The sequence below is a fragment of the Saccopteryx bilineata genome, chromosome 11, assembly GCF_036850765.1.
Source record: "Saccopteryx bilineata isolate mSacBil1 chromosome 11, mSacBil1_pri_phased_curated, whole genome shotgun sequence".
In the NCBI taxonomy this organism is placed as follows: domain Eukaryota; kingdom Metazoa; phylum Chordata; class Mammalia; order Chiroptera; family Emballonuridae; genus Saccopteryx; species Saccopteryx bilineata.
In genome coordinates this window covers 72,110,954-72,128,158 of record NC_089500.1, presented here as the reverse complement: position 1 = coordinate 72,128,158, position 17,205 = coordinate 72,110,954, and the positions used below count along the sequence as shown (strand labels likewise).

The following is a 17,205-nucleotide window of genomic DNA, read 5'->3' as shown; positions in this document are numbered from 1 at the left end:
GAGGTCACGAGCTTGAGCGTGGGCTCATCTGGTTTGAGCAAAGCTCACCAGCTTGGACCCAAGGTCGCTGGCTCGAGCAAGGGGTCACTCAGTCTGCTGTAGCCCCGCGGTCAAGGCACATATGAGAAAGCAATCAATGAACAACTAAGGTGTTGCAACGAAAAACTGATGATCGATGCTTCTCATCTCTCTCCCTTCCTGTCTGTCTGTTCCTATCTATCCCTCTCTCTGACTCTCTATCTCTGTAAAAAAAGAAAGCAGAGAGCATCACCTGCTCTGTGTCAGCTACAAATGTGCACGTCAAGCAATTAAAATTTTTTTGTATTTTTACGAAGTGAGAAGGGGTGGTTGTCGGCAGACTCCCACCTGTACCTGACCCCGGGATCCACCCAGAATGGCCACCAGGGGGCGATGCTCTGCACATCTGGGACGTTGCTCTGCTGCAATCGGAGCCATTCTAGTGCCTGAGGCAGAGGCCATGGAGCCATCCTCAGCACCTGGGCCGACTTTGCTCCAATGCAGCATTGGCTGCAGAAGGGGAAGAGAGAGAGAGGAAGGAGAGGGGGAGGGGTGGAGAAGCAGATGGGTGCTTCTGTGTGTCCTGGCCGGGAATCGAACCCAGGACTTCCACACACCAGGCCAACGCTCTACCACAGAGCCAACTGGCCAGGGCCTCAACTAAAATTTTTCACTGCTCTGTGCATGGTCTATGAATGACTGTAAACATGCTAATGAGGGTTCCTTTGGGGGTTCAATTTTGGCAAGCAGGCAAATCCTGAAATACAGAACCCACAATGAGGATAGAGTGAGCATGTTTTGCTTTAAGGAAGTCTGATAAACAAAATTATAAACCTAGAACGAGAAATTGTTTGAAAATATACAAGATTAATTAAGGAGAAATTGTTTTTATTTACTACAAATGTATCATGAAATTTCATCTTTCATTGTTCCCTCTGGTTCAGTTAGTTTTCTGAAATGGACTACCATGTGTGCACAACTTGTGCCCTGGGATGACTGACCTCTAGTGGTCTGGAGGACGACCTTGTGGTAACACCACCTCCCGGCTACTACCAGCACTAACACTATCCACGCAGCCTGACCTCTGCGGCCGAACTCGAGAGGGCCCGGGGTGGAGTGAAGGCTTAGGGCAAAGAAGTTAAGTTGACTGTAAGAACTAAGTTTTACTAGACTAGACTAAGGCTAGACTTAGGGCATAAAATGTAAGGTTTATGGAAGTAGCAAATGGTCTCATAGCACAACTTTCCACCTCAAACTCGGCTCTTCCTGACCCAGTCACACACTTGAATGGTCCTCAAAACCACTCCAAGGGTTGAGTTGTTTGTTTGCAGGAACCTGCCTCGAATGTAACTGAACGTAATGTACAGTACAATATAGTGGCCAGTACACTATAACCCTCTTGCCAAATAAAGCTTTTGGAAATAAAGTCTTATTGGAACACAACTATGCCTGTTCGTTACATATTATCTATGGATGCGTCTGTACTATCACAGCACAGGTGAGTGGTTGCAACTGAGACGACAAGGCCCACAAAGCTAAAAGAGTTATTATCTGGCCTTTTACAAAAAACGTCTGCCAACCCTGATATGAACCACATTTCCTCTCAATCTATTTGTTTAATTTTTTTAATAATAAGTCTGTGAATGAAATGGTCCTGAGAGCTCATATTTAGGGAGGAGCTGGAGGCTTCATTCAATTTTTTTTTAAATAAATTCTCGCCTGACCAGGAGGTGGCGCAATGGATAGAGAGTCGGACTGAGACGCAGAGGACCCAGGTTCCAGACTCCAAGGTGGCCACCTTGAGTGCGGGCTCATCTGGTTTGAGCAAGGCTCACCAGCTTGAGCCCAAGGTCACTGGCTCGAGCAAGGGGTCACTCCCTCTGCTATAGCCCCTGGGTCAAGGCACATATGAGAAAGCAATCAATGAACTAAGGTGCTGCAACAAAGAACTGATGCTTCTCATCTCTCTCCCTTCCTGTCTGTCCCTATCTGTCCCTCTCTCTGACTCTGTCTCTGTCACAAAAGAAAAAATAAATAAAAATAAATAAATTCTCTCTTCCAGCAGTTAGTTCTCTTTGGTGACTAGGGTTTCCTAATCCTTTTCTCCTGTTGTGATTCTTGCTTTTTGCTCTATATAAATGGAACTTTAACTCCAAGCTTTAAATCTAAATAGTGAAACCGTAAGTCAGAAGACATATGTTTATTTTTATTTTTTTTATTTTATTCATTTTTAGAGAGGAGAGAGAGAGGGAGAGAGAGAGACAGAGAGAGAAGGAGGGAGGAGCTGAAAGCATCAACTCCCATATGTGCCTTGACCAGGCAAGCCCAGGGTTTTGAACCGGCGACCTCAGCATTTCCAGGTTGATAGAAGATATATATTTAAATGTCTAGTTTTGGGCCCTGGAGGGTTAGCTCCATGGATTAAGAGCATCATCCCAAAACAAGGTTGCAGTTCGATTCCTGGTCAGGGCACACAGAGGAAGCAACCAAAATGCACGACTGAATGGAGCAACAAATGAATGTTTCCCTTCCCCTTCCCCTATCTCTGTCTCTCTCTAAAGATTAAGCTCTGGCTGGATATGGTTTGGAGTGTCATCCAAGGCACAAAGGTTACTTGTTCGATTCCCCGGTCAGAGCACGTAGAGAAGCAGCTCAATGTTCTTGCCTCTCTCTCAAAAAAACAAAAAAGATTTTAAAATTTAGGTTATGTGACATTTATAGCTAATCATGAATGAAACATACATCTCTCTTGCCCAGAGAACAAGGAAACACAATGATTTTTAACCCACAGCTTTAAGTCGAATCAGCATAATGTTCCATAGTTAATATTTTACAAACAGCCCTAACCCAGTATTTTAATTCAGTGAACAAATAAGTTTCTTTACTTAAAACATGAATTCTATATAAAAAAAATCACATTACTAAGAAAAACAAGTATTAATACCAGTAATAATTATCACCTAATAAAAGAAAGACTAGACATTGTTTTAGCCCAGTGGTAGTCAACCTGATCCCTACAACCCACTACGGGGCGCTCCAGCTTTCATGGTGGGCGGTAGCGGAGCAACCAAAGTATAAATAAAAAGATAGATTTAACTATAGTAAGTTGTTTTATAAAGATTTATTCTGCCAAACTTAGTGAAAATCCGATATAAAGTACTTGGTAAGTAATTATTATTATATGCTTTAACTTGCTGTAATTCTGCTTTATAAATTTTATAAAGTAAAGTGACTTCCCTACTTTATAAATCACCATTACTGTGGAACCGGTGGGCGGTCAGAAATTTTTACTACTAACAGAGATACAGAAGTGGGCGGTAGGTATAAAAAGGTGGACTATCCCTGGCTTAGACCCTGGGAAGTGTAAGAATTTTCACACAGCTGGTGATGAACAGAAAATAAAACACACCGTCATTATTTTTGTCCAAACTCTTAAATGCCAATTTCATTTTTTTCTCATGGTCTTTAAGGTACTTCATAAATTCTTCAAAATCCAGCTGCCCATCTTTGTTGATATCACCAGTAGTAAAAATTTTCTACAAAAAAAAAAAAAGAAAAAAGCATAAGTATTTTAATAGAGGTTAAAACACTAAATTTTTTGTACATACACTTCAAGTAGATTGAATAATAATAATCTTTTCGTAAAGATGATGCTTATAAAAAGCTGCCATATCAAATTAACTCTATGAGTAGAAACCATTGCTTTTTCAAAAGAAACAAAAACTATGGTACTTGATATTACATGTAAGATCTCTTCCACTGTCACCCAAAATACAGTGTGTCCGTAAAGTCATGGTGCACTTTTGACCGGTCTCAGGAAAGCAACAAAAGACAATAGAAATGTGAAATCTGCACCAAATAAAAGGAAAACTCTCCCAGTTTCATACCTATTCAGTGCAGTTTGATGTGGGCTCACGCACAGATTTTTTTAGGGCTCCTTAGGTAGCTATCCCGTATAGCCTCTACAGACTCATCACTGACTGATGGCCTTCCAGAACGGGTTTCTCCACCAAACTGCCGGTTTCCTTCAACTGCTTATCCCACTGAGTAATGTTATTCCTATGTGGTGGCGCTTCATTATAAATGCGCCGATATTCACGTTGCACTTTGGTCACGGATTCAAATTTAGTGAGCCACAGAACACACTGAACTTTCCTCAGTACCGTCCACATCTTGACTGGCATGGCCGTGGGCTGCTCCGCTGTATACACGGTGTTACGTCATCATCTGCACATGCGCACATGCTGTCACATCATCCTACAGAAACTGGGAGGGTTTTCCTTTTATTTGGTGCAGATTTCACATTTCTATCGTCTTTTGTTGGTTTCCTGTGACTGATCAAAAGTGCACCGTGACTTTACGGACACACTGTATACACCTTCTACCTGGTAAGACATTCACAACCACCCACTCAAACCTTACAAATTATATTGGTTTGCCTGATCTGCGGTGGCACAGTGGATAAAGCATCAACCTGGAATGCTGAAGTTGCCGTTTGAACCCCTGGGCTTGCCTGGTCAACGCACACACGACAAGCAATCAATGAACCACTAAAGTGAAGCAACTATGAGTTGATACTTCTTGCTCTGTCTCCCCTTTCTCTCCTCTTTCCTCTCTCTGTAAAATCAATAAATAAAATATTTTTAAAAAACCAAAATTTTATTGGTTTGATGGCCATGCTCTTCTGGGAAAAAAATGCCTCACAGTGGCAAGATGGTATGCTAGACCTCCAAGCTGGGGACTCAAAGAGACAGTGGTCTGAAACTCATACGAGGCAACAAAAGCTTAGAGGGACAATTACAGATTTAAAATGCATAGTTAGAAAAGAAGAAAGGCTGGAAGTCAATGAATCAAAGGCTTCATTCTCAATCTCAAGTAATTAAAATTTAAAAAAACTTAAGTTAAAAAAATAAAGAGTAATAAAGTAATCATAAAGAAAACAAATATACCATAGAAAGGATCAACAATACTAAAGGTGACTCTTTGAAAAAACCAGTAAAATTAATATGCTCCTGAAATTGGCAGATAATCAACACCAGACAGTAACAATGAAAATCACTAGACACTAATACACATTGAAGATATTATAAACTTTGTATCATATAAAGTATGAAAATCGAGATAAAATAAACAAATGGCTACAAAAAGAGAAATTACCAAAAATCACTGGAAAAAAATCTAAGTAGTAGTCCTGTAAGTATCCAAGAAATTTAGCCTGACCAGGTGGTGGTGTAGTGGATGGAACATCAGACTGGGAAACACGCCTGCTTGAGCACAGGTTCACTGGCTTGAGCACGGGGTCGCTAGCTTGAGCCTGTGATCATAGACTTGACCCCATGGTAGCTGGCTTGAGCCCAAAGGTCGCTGGCTTGAAGCTCAAGGTCGCTGACTTGAGCAAGGGGTCACTTGCTCCGCTATAGTCCCCCAGTCAAGGCACATATGAGAAAGCAATCAATGAACAACTAAGGAGCCACAATGAAGAACTGATGCTTCTCATCTCTCTCCCTTCCTGTCTGTTTATTCCTATTTGTCCTTCTCTCTGTCTCTCTCGGTCTCTGTCACACACACAAAAAAAAGGAATTTAATTTGTAATTCAAAAATTCCCTCTAAAGTAAATTATAAGTAATGTCATTAGTGAAATAGATGCAAAAATCCTAAATAAAACATTAAAAAATCAAATAAAATCTAACACATAACATGTATAATACTCTCTATATAAATGTGATATAATAATATGTAAAATGGATAACAGTATGTAAAATGAAAAATATATATAATGAAAGTATTCTAGGATTGCCAGGTTAGGTTAACATATTTTTTCAATCTTGCCATTTACCATATTAACAGATCATCTGAAAAAATGAAGAAAAACATCTGGTGGATTCAACATCATTTATGATTAAAAACTCCCAGCAAACCAGGAACAGAATGGTGCTTCCTTAATCCAATAGAGTGTATCTACGAAGAACTCGAGACTTTTTTGTTAAATGAATGTGAGCAGAATTTTCTTATCGGCAACATAAACAGCCTTGATTCAAATACCATCCCTTACTACTTACCGTTTCGAAGGCAAACACATTTGTATTGTCAATGAAAAATTATTGCTAAAGTTAATTCCTTTTACCACTTACACTGAGGATGATTTTCATCCGGAAATTATTTCCCGATTACTCATACTGAAAGCCTCATAATCCAAGTATCCAATGATAATCAACAGAAATATTAGTGAACAACGATTTTGCAAATTACACGTTAAAGGTCATGCCCAAAATGAGGAGGAAGCATCTTTGGCCGAGGTGCCTACCTAGACTATTAACAAGTGAGGACATTGAAAATGACCCCCAAAACAAGGATGTAGCCAATACCTGAGAGCAATCTGAATTTGGAAGTTCTTATTTTTTTATCAGGGAGGAAACTGAAAAATATATCTATTTGAGAAAAGTATTAGCTGTGCTAAGTTATTCTTAATACAGTACCACTGATAATCGACCTGAAGACCAAAGTGGGGCCCAGGTCAAGCTTGGGAACTTGAGCCGGGAGTGAGGAGGGTTGGCCCCTCTCTGCCCAAGGCCTCTCCAGGGCTCCCAGCCCCAGCATCTCTCTGACCACCTGCTCTCCCTTCTGGAAGGAAATGATCCCTGTATCCTCCAGGTCTTCCTGAAGCTCACGGATGTCCAGGGTCCTCTCTTCATTATGCTCTGGGTACAAAGAGATTCTTCATAGAGGGAGTCCAGCAGGGATGGTCCACGCTGCGCCCCCAAGAGTCTCTCAGAAGTGGAAGTGAGAGGGAGGGGGGATGTCTGCCCACCACTATCCAACTGGTACCGACCTAAGATAACAGCATCCTCTGAGGCACCGAAGACAAAGCCCCACCTCCAGATAAAGCGCAAGAAGGGGGGAGGGGTGTATCCCAACCGCTCCAGGCTCCAGAACAGAGGCACGCGGTGCCCCGAAGCCTGCAGCCGGGTGGGGGCAGAGCCAGGAGTCTACCTGCAGGGCGTGGCCCTGGCGGTCCAGTCGCACTTGCAGGTTAGCCAATCAGGCGCCCTCGTTTCCGCCCCACTGCAGGAGAGCCTAGTGGGGCAACTCCGGTCCTTCCCCCAAGACTTCTGGAAAGACCTTCGACAGGGCTGTCTCTACACACAGAACTGCTTTTCAGAGAAAGTGGGTAGAGGAATGTTGGGACGGGGACTGTGGGGCCACCGTGACTGGTCGTGAGGCCCGACCTTTTTATTAAAGTTGTTTGGTCCCCACTTTCTGAGAAGTCTTCTCCTAAGGTTGAGGCCCTGATGAATTGTTGGAGTGAAGCCGGGCACTGGGAACCTAATGGGATCTGCCCATGTGGGCCTTTCCTCCTGCGTTCTCCACAGCCTCTCACCTCCCCCTCCTCCCGCCCCGCCCCCAGGTCCTGCCTTCCCCAGCCTGGCGGTGGCTGCAGGCAGAATGCTCCCGTCACCGGGTCCCAGCTCTGTCCCCACAGATGCACACTTGGGAGGGAAATCTCAACGTGGACAGAAGTTAAGTCAGCTGGGGTCCCAGAGGGGTCGGGAGATACCCACAAACAATGTCTGGGCCCCGGCTGGTTGACTCAGCAGTAGAGCGTTTGCCCAGAGTGTGGAAGTCCTGGGTTCGACACCTGGCCAAGGCACACAGGAGAAGCACCCATCTGCTTCTCCACCCTTTCCCTCTCCTTCCTCTCTGTCTCCCTCTTTCTTCCCGCAGCCAAGGCTCCACTGGAGCAAAGTTGGCCCTGGGCACTGAGGATGGCTCTATGGCCTCCGCCTCACGCGCTAGAATGGCTCTGGCCGCAACAGAGCAATGCCCCAGATGGGCAGAGCATCGCCCCCTGGTGGGCATGCCGGGTGGATCCTGGTCCAGCGCATGCAGGAGTCTGTCTGCCTCCCTGCTTCTCACTTCAGAAAAATACAAAAACAAACAAACAATGTCTGGGACTCTTCTTAACCCCCACTCTCCAAACCACAGAGGGCTCTGGCTTCGCTGTGCATATACCGATGGTCCCTCATCCTGCTCCACTGGAAATGTGGTTCCACAGTAAAAACACCATGTTTTTATGTAATTTATTTTCCTAAATATGGACTACTCTTTAAAATGCCGAATATTAAAATTCACGTGGCCCTGGCCAGTCGATGCAGTGGATTGAACATCGGCCAGGCATATGAACATCCCAAGTTCAATTCCTGGTCAGAGCACACAAGAGAAGTGACCATCTGTTTCTCTCCCCCGCTCTCTCCCCCTTCTCCCTCTCCTCTCCTCCCGCAGCCAGTGGCTTGATTGGTTGGAACGTTGGTCCCAGGCACTGAGAATAGCTCTTTGGTCAAAGCCTGTCAGCCTCAGGTGTTAAAAGTAGATCTAGCCTGACCTGTGGTGGCGCAGTGGATAAAGCGTCAACCTAGAAACACAGGTTGCCGGTTCAAAACCCTGGGCTTGCCTGGTCAAGGCACATATGGGAGTTGATGCTTCCTGCTCCTCCCCCTTCTCTCTCTCTCTCTCTCTCTCTCAATCTCTCTCTCTCTCTATCTATCTCCCCCCTCCTCTCTAAAATGAATAAATAAATAAAAATTAAAAAAAAAAAAGTAGATCTATTGATTCAAGCATCGGCCCCAGACAAAGGTTGCTGGTGGATCCCAAACAGGGCACATGCAGGAGTCTGCCTTAACTCCCTTCCCTCCTCTCACTTAAAAACAAACAAACACAGAAATTAATTAATTAATTCCTGTGAGGCAACAAGAACACACATTCATTGCTGGTGAGAATGCCAAATGGTGCAGCCACTTTGAAAGACATCTTAGTAGTTTTTTACAAAATTAATCACACGTTTAGGATATAATCCAGCACTCACAGTCCTTGATAACTATCCAAAGGAGTTGAAAACTTACATAACTTATGTCTACAGAAAACCTCCATACAAAACTTTTATAGCGGCTTTACTCATCACTGCCAAAACTTGGAAACAACCAAGATGTTCTCCAGGGAGTGATTGGTACATAAACTGTGGTACATCCAGATAATGGAGTATTATTCAGTGTTGTAGACCATAAATGGCAAAAAGCCATTGCAGATTCAAGGTTTAACAAAAGGCTAAGTTCTACCCCCCTCCATCTTTATGTTGACTGTGATGCTGAGTATTTGCACCCACTTCAGTTACTTGCTTAAATTGCTGGAAGCAATTTACATGCTCTTCCTCTTCCTCTTTGTTTGTTTAGATGTTGCTTGATTTCACTTATGCATGGTAGGGGGATTCCTGTTTATGCCTTGGGAGAGTTCCAGTTTTAGCCTGGATGTGTAACTTTGTATCGAGGACTTCCTTGATTTGCATAAGGCTATATAATAAAGCAAACTGGGGCTATGGGGCACTCGGATATTGCCATCAGCATTTGAAGAGTCCTCTCGGTCCCATTTTTTCTTAATAAGTGTGTTTCCTTAATTCCGCACTGTTATTAGGAGCCATGCTGGTCCACGGCACTAAATTCGGCACTAAAAAGACATGAGCTACCAAACCATAAAAAAGACATGAAGGAACCTTAAGGTGCCAATTAGTGAATGAAGCCAATCTGAAAAGGCTACCTACCATATGATTCTAGCTCTATGACATTCTGGAAAAGGCAAGAATCTGAAGACAATGAAAAGGTCAGCAGATGCCAGAAGTCAGGGCTTGAGGGAGAGTATGCAGACAGAGCACAGAGGATTTTTTAGGGCAGTGAAAATATTCTGTGTGAGTGGATGTATGTATCCACTATAAAGGAGGATACATGTTATTATACATTTGTCCAGCCTCACAGAAAGCACAACACCAAGAGTGAAGCCTAAGGTAAGGTATGGGTTTGAGGTGATAAAGATGTGTCACTGTAGGGTCATCAGTTGTAATGAATGTGTCACTGTGGTGCCAGATGTCAACAATGGCAGGGTCTGTGTATATGTAGGGGCGAGGGGGACATGGGAAATCTCTACACCTTCTTCAATTTCGCTGTGCACCTAAAACTGCTCCCCCAAAATTAATCTTTTAAAAATTCATAAAGAAAACATAATCGAGCCCTTCTACATTAGTCCTCGCTCTGTTGAGTCATCCTGTCAAGCACTGACAGCATAAAGATCACCCCCTGCCCTGGAAGTGCCTGTGGGTCGGCCTTCAGGAGCAGGTTGTGCCACGGTTAGTCATCAGTACCACCACAGGCTTTGCAATAAACACTTCCCACAGAGCTGCTGCGCAGGGGCAACTGTCCAATGCTATTTCCCAAGATGTGTTGTGGCCCAATCAAGAATGACTTCTCCCACAAGAGACTTTTAAGAGTCCCCGGGGAATGGTCCCTCCTTGTGCACTGCAGAGAATCCAAGCAGTTATAAAGAGTCACAGAAGTCAGGCATCCAGTCGGGGCACAAAAATGCACAGGACCAAGTAAAAAAGACAGAAGTCATGGCCAAGGTAATAAGGAACAGAGTGACAGCGTTTTATAGAGCTGATAAGAAGGAGTGGCCTGGCCCGTGGTGGCGCAGTGGACAGATCATCCACCTGGAATGCCATCACCCCTTTGAAATCCTGGGCTTGCCCAGTCAGGGCACACAAGACAAGCAATCAACGAACAACTAAAGTGAAGCAACTATGAGTTGATACTTCTTGCTCCACCCCACCCCATAAATAAAATACTGGAGAAGGAGAAGGAAGAAGGAGGAGGAGAAGGAGGAGGAGGAGGAGGAAGAAGAAGAGAAGGAGGAGGAGGAAGAAGAAGAGAGGAGGAGGAGGAAGAGGAGGAGAAGAAGAAGGAGGAGGAGGAGAAAGAAGAAGGAGGAGGAAGAGGAGGAGAGGGAGGAAGAAGGAAGAAGAAGGAGGAGGAAGAGGAGGAGGGGGAGAAGAAAAGGAGAAGGAGGAGGAGGAGAAGGAGGAGAAGAACTACTGATAGGGAGCAAAACAGAGAGCTGACAGCCTCATCACTTCGTGTCAGACTGACTCTAAGCTGGCTCCTTCTCCCTCTCGTCTTCCTCTCCATGTAAGAGTCCTGTACTTCTTTTGACTCAACGTCTCCCCTAAGAAAGTTTCAGTAAGAGCGTGTGCCTATGAAAATATGGCAAACAACTTAGTTGTAAAATTGCCTATAATTTCCCAGGCTAACCTGTTAAATCAGCTGGCCCTGAACGTAGGTACAGGAATCCCTTCCTACTCTACAAAACCTGGCTCCCTTTTCTCGTCCACATGTTAATAAGAGTTACCACTAAAATGATTCCAAGATCTGAGAATAAAGAAAAAATACCTGTAAAATCCTATTGGGCAAGACCTCCTTTTTCATTTTATTGCCTTAATCCTAAATTCAGAATTTTTTTTTGGCCTTACTCTGCTCCAAAGTCTTCCAAGCCTCCACTGAAATGAAGTAGGCATACTTCCAGCCAAAACAGCGGACTCTTTAATATCAGGCTCTGCAGGATTCGTGCCTAGTCCCCAAACAAGGTATATTCTTGCCAGGGAATACAGCAAGGGTCCACCGAACTACAAGCTCCAAGTGCCACCTAGACATTGGCAATTCTCTGTGTCTGGGGACCAACAGGCATGAGAAGAAGTCACCATCTTAGGAGTGTGAACTGACCCTGATCAGCAGGAGGTAGGGCTGCTTTTACACAAGGGAGACAGAGAAAAATGCATGTAACTCAGGTGACCCACATATGCAATTCTAACAGTGAATGGAGCCACCCGCAGTAACACTGGCCTGACAAGCCCAGACCCTGGGGAAAGAAGGTTTGGGTCACACCACCAAGTAAGTCACAAAGACCTGCAGACATGATAGCTGGGTGTGGGTGGATTTAAAATAGCAGTCAAAAAGGGAAATAGGCCCTGGCCGATTGGCTCAGCGGTAGAGCGTCAGCCTGGCGTGCGGGGGACCCGGGTTCGATTCCCGGCCAGGGCACATAGGAGAAGCGCCCATTTGCTTCTCCACCCCCCCTCCTTCCTCTCTGTCTCTCTCTTCCTCTCCCGCAGCCAAGGCTCCATTGGAGCAGAGATGGCCCAGGCACTGGGGATGGCTCCTTGGCCGCTGCCCCAGGCGCTAGGGTGGCTCTGGTCGCAGCAGAGCGATGCCCCGGAGGGGCAGAGCATCGCCCCCTGGTGGGCAGAGCTTCGCCCCTGGTGGGCGTGCCGGGTGGATCCCGGTCGGGCGCATGCGGGAGTCTGTCTGACTGTCTCTCCCCGTTTCCAGCTTCAGAAAAAATACAAAAAAAAAAAAAAAAAAAAGGGAAATAGGCCTGACCTGTGGTGGCTCAGTGGATAGTGTCAACCTGGAACACTGAGGTCGCTGGTTCGAAACCCTGGGCTTGCCCGGTCAAGGCATATATGGGAGTTGATGCTTCCTGCTCCTCCCCCTTCTCCCCCCCCCACCTCACCTCTCTAAAATGAATTAAAAAAAAAAAAAGAAGGGAAATAATGAGTCCCAGGTGTGAGCAGTGAGGACTGTGGTTTGTCCCTCTGTCCCTCCGATCTCCCCGAGGAAGAGACTGAGGACTGAGGACACACTCCCCAAACCTATGCCAGGAGGCGGATCTGCTCGCACCAGGAGCGGTCTGTGGGGACCAGGTCAGGTCGCCCTGCAGGAGACCATGCTGCGGAAGCCAGGTGACCGAAAGCCCCCCCCCCCCCACCTTTGGAACTTCGGACGGACTGCTGCCCTCACGTGTCCGCGCTGGCCCTGGGCTGCTCCGACCCATGGCTAGACTCGGCAGGACACAGCTGACACCAACGTGGGACTCCCCTGAAAAACAGCACTTCCCCGTGGGTGCCCGTCAGCCTCGTGGAGGCTTTCTAAGAACCCCGCTTCGGTCCGCAGTCCTCCCTAAAGCAGCCCCGCCCCTTGCTCTCTCCTCACAGTCCTCCCTAAAGCAGCCCCGCCCCTTGCTCTCTCCTCACAGTCCTCCCTAAAGCAGCCCCGCCCCTTGCTCTCTCCTCACAATCCTCCCTAAAGCAGCCCCGCCCCTTGCTCTCTCCTCACAGTCCTCCCTAAAGCAGCCCCGCCTCCCTGCTCGCTCCTCACAGTCCTCCCTAAAGCAGCCCCGTCACTTGCTCTCTCCTCACAGCCCCGCCCCCCTGCTCACTCCTCAGTCCTCCCTAAAGCAGCCCCGCCCCCCTGCTCGCTCCTCACAGTCCTCCCTAAAGCAGCCCCGCCCCTTGCTCTCTCCTCACAGTCCTCCCTAAAGCAGCCCCGCCCCCCTGCTCGCTCCTCACAGTCCTCCCTAAAGCAGCCCCGTCACTTGCTCTCTCCTCACAGCCCCGCCCCCCTGCTCGCTCCTCACAGTCCTCCCTAAAGCAGCCCCGCCCCCCTGGTTAAACCGGGCTCGTGCTCAGAAGACCCCCTCAACTCGCTCCTGTTCCCTCTCCCGTACCCGTCACGGGCATTTCCCCCACAAATCTCTTGTACCCCCAGCGCCATCTGGGTTTCTGCCCCTCAGAGGACCAGAGCTGACTCAGTACCAGGCGTGACCCAAGACTCTCGAGATGTGGTGACATGGGGCTTGGGAACTGGCTCACTCACCTCACACAGGCAAAGCGCCCAAGTGGCACAGGGGGCAGGACAATGCCCTGCACGAGGCCTGGTGCTGAAGGCGCCCCAGTGGTGACCTGGGAAGATGGCCTGGTGGAGGGGACACACTGACCAGTGCAATGGATTGGGCACTGGAAAAATCTCAGGAGCGATGGGCCATGCGTGTAGGTATGAAAGCACACAAAAAGGACAGGCTCTCCAGGAAGACACAACCGTGCACATTAATAGTACAGTCCCAAAATATAAACAGGGAAACTGACAGAACTATAAAGAAATGGCGGTAAAGCCACAGACTTAGGGAGAGGTTTTGACTCCGCTCCCATAGCAGTGATTGTAACAACACTATTAGTGATTGTAAACAACACCTTTAGTGTTACACTAAAAGTGTTACACTAAAAGTGTTAGGTAGCAGGCATTAATTCATGTATTCTTCACAATAACCCTATAAGATAGGCACTAATGTTACCTCTGTCACAGAGAGGAAACTGAGGCTAGAGAGGCAAAGGAAATGGTCCAAAATCAACTAGGCAGTAGCAGAACCACGCTTTAAACCTAGGCGGTTTGGCTATGTTTTCCTTATTTTCTTACAAGCTCAGCTGCGCCTGTAGAAGGATGTTTATCTAGGAAAACGAGGTATGGAGGCAATAAAAAGACCAGCCGTGGGGGAGACGAGGCAGAGCAGGGAGCAGGAAGGACAGTCAGGGCCATGAAAACACTGCAGGGAACTCTAACAATGGGGACAAGTCATCATCCACTGTCCAAGCCCGCAGGGTGTCTGCACAGCACCAAGACTGAGCCCTAACAGAGACTAGGGACTTCGGGTGATTACGATGTGTCAGTGAAGGTCCATCCTCGGTAATAAAAATAAATAAATAACCCATTCTGGTGAGTGATGTTGATAATGGGGAGGCTGTGCATGTGTTGGGGCAGGTGGATGGGAAATCTCTGTACCTTCCTCTCAATTTTATTGTAAACCTAAAACGGCTCTTAAAAAAGTCTGTGTTTTACCCTGGCCAGACAGCAGCTGCATCCTGAAGCGCAGAGATGCTGGTTCGATCCCAGGTCAGAGCACATATAGGAATAGATAGATGTTCCTGTCTCTCTCTCCCTTCCTCTCTCACTAAAATCAATAAATAAAAATTTTTAATATTTTTTATTATAAAAAAGATATTTATCCTGTTTTATCCAGCATTTCTAGGTACGCTGCATTAGGTGAATTTTGGTTATCTTTTCCAATATATGCTGGAAATAAAAGCATCTTTTATGTATAAGTATGAAATACATATATTATAGTGATAAACATATGCCATCCTGTTTTATATATCTGCATACACAGTTTTATAGAACCTATTTTATATTTATTTATCCAAAATTTATGAGAACAAAGATATTTTTAATTCTCTCTTCCTCAATCAATCTAGCCAGAGGTTTGTCTATTTTATTCATATTTGCAAAGAACCAACCCCCCCAAAAAGCATATATTTGGAAATATAAAGCACATGGTTAAATAATTCATGGGTCAACGATGAAATCATACTGAAAACCAGAAAATACTTGGAACTAACAACAAAAGCACAAACTTGGGGGACGCAGCCAAAGAAGTGATTAAAGGGCTGTTGTAGCTCAAAATTAATTAATTGGGCATTTAACTCAAGAAATTAGAAAAAGAGCTTGACCCAGTGGTGGCTCAGTACATAGAGCCTTGACCTGGATGCTGAGGTCTCAGGTTCAAACCCAAGGTCACCGGCTTGAGTGCAGGCTCACCAGCTCGAGTGCAGGGTCACTGGCTTGAGTGTGGGATCATCAACATGACCTCATGGTCACTGGCTTGAAGCCCATGGTCGCTGGCTTGAAGCCCATGGTCGCTGGCTTGAAGCCCAAGGTCATTGTTTTAAACAAGGGGTCACTGGCTCCACGGGAGGTGCCCCCATCCCTGTCAAAGCAGGTATGAGAAGCAATCAATGAACTAAAGTGCTGCAACTACAACTACGAGTTGATGCTTCTCATCTCTCTCTCTAAAAAAAAAAAGATAAAGAGCAAATGAGTAAACCCAAAGAAAAGTAGAAGGAAATAAATAGAAACTCAGGGAAGACAATAAAAAGGGACAATCAGCAAAAGGGACCAGGAATGAACTAGTGAACAGAACTACAGATATAGTCAGAACTTTTAAAAAATCAAAAGTGAATATCATGATCCTTGGGCAAATATATGTATGTTTATATAAATGGGCCGTTTTCTAAAAAGTGTAACTTACCAAATCTGACTCTAGAGGAAGCAGTAAACTGAAGAGGCCAGCAGTCACCACTATAGACATTCAATGGATAACTTAAAATACAAAACTCTAAAACAGTTGTTGCTCTCAGAGTGGAATCACTTTCCCGCTTGGGACAGGGATGTCAAAGACTCCTCTAAGGTTTCAGTGGGGTTGGAGAGGTTCCAAATACCTCCGCCCTGCTAAGGGGCCTGAACTTCAGCGACACACTTAAAATGACTCAGAGACCGGCCAATCCTCCAGATCAGTTCACGCACTTAAGGCATGAAGAACGTCAATCAATGGAATGTCGCCGCTCCCATTTGACAGGAAGTTGGTGAAACGTAGGATTGGTTTTCAAATACATCTGAAACAGTGGACAAAACCAGCCGGTGCAACAAAGCAACTTCGAAGAGAGTCGAAGTGTGAGCTTCGGACAGAATTTGGGGCCCGCTGAAAACCGAGAGCTAAAGAGTTCAAGTTTGCAGGTCCTACCTGCAAAGGTGCAAAAAGGCAGGTAAAGGACCTGGCACGCATTCAGACCAAAAGCGCTGAGGTCCAGTGGGCGTGTCCACTGCACACGTTTTATCGGAAAAACACCCGGAGCCGTTCAGGACGCGGCGTGCCGGGTCCGCGGAGGGACCTGGCCGCGCGCGCCACTCCGAGGAGGCCGAACCCAACCGCCGGCTGGGAGCCCCGGCTCCGCCTCCGCCCCGGCCCAGCCGGGCCACTGCCTTCCGTGTCCCCGCGGGCCGCACCCCGCAGCTACCTACCGCCTCGGCGTCCTGGCCCAGGGGGATGCCCAAGGCCCGGAGCCCCTCCTGCAGCTCGCCGATGTCCACCACGCCGTCCCCGTTGCGGTCCAGCTGCCGGAACAGGGTCTCGTAGCGCGTCGGCGGCTCGGCGTCCTGGGAGGGCTCCGCGGGCAGCACGAAGCCCCGCAGCCAGCGCAGCATGGTCCCGGCCGAGGGAAGTCACCGAGGAGCCCGTACGACAGCCGCCGGCCTGGCTGCAGGGCTCGCGGTGTCAGGATGCAGCAGCGGGGACCCCACCCAAGCCCGCTGTGCGCGCAGGGAGGGGAGGAGCGTGCCGGCACCGCCTCCACCGGGGTTGGAGGGCCGGGCCTGGCGCGGCGGAGGGCGGGCAGGAAGGGGAAGGGGCCGGGCTGCGAGCCCCAGGGACGGTGCCGCGGATCAAGACCCCTAAAGTCGTGGGCGTCGGCGTCAGCTTCTAGTGCTGGGTAGGGACAGTTCGGAGTCCGAGTTCCTTAACTTCAAGCCCCCTTCCCGCCTGCTGGGAGCACTGGCGCCCTGCCCACAGGGGGTTCCCCGCCTGGACTCTAGGCGGGGTCGGGCTCTGTCGACAGGATTTTTACTACTCTTTCCTGCCACGCCCCCAACA

The 17,205-nt window shown here is 47.1% G+C and overlaps 1 protein-coding gene across 1 annotated transcript in view; it reads right to left on the bottom strand.

The window, feature by feature from the left end:
* Nucleotides 1-16,895, bottom strand: part of SLC25A24 (solute carrier family 25 member 24) — a 35,923-nt gene extending 19,028 nt beyond the window's left edge. The window contains exons 1-2 of the mRNA XM_066246705.1: nucleotides 16,578-16,895; nucleotides 3,428-3,554 (exon numbers count right to left, since the gene is read on the bottom strand). Of these exons, the coding sequence (XP_066102802.1) occupies nucleotides 3,428-3,554; nucleotides 16,578-16,760 (310 nt within the window). The 5' untranslated portion in view covers nucleotides 16,761-16,895. The remainder of the gene's footprint in view (nucleotides 1-3,427; nucleotides 3,555-16,577) is intronic.
* Nucleotides 16,896-17,205: the final 310 nt, after the last annotated feature.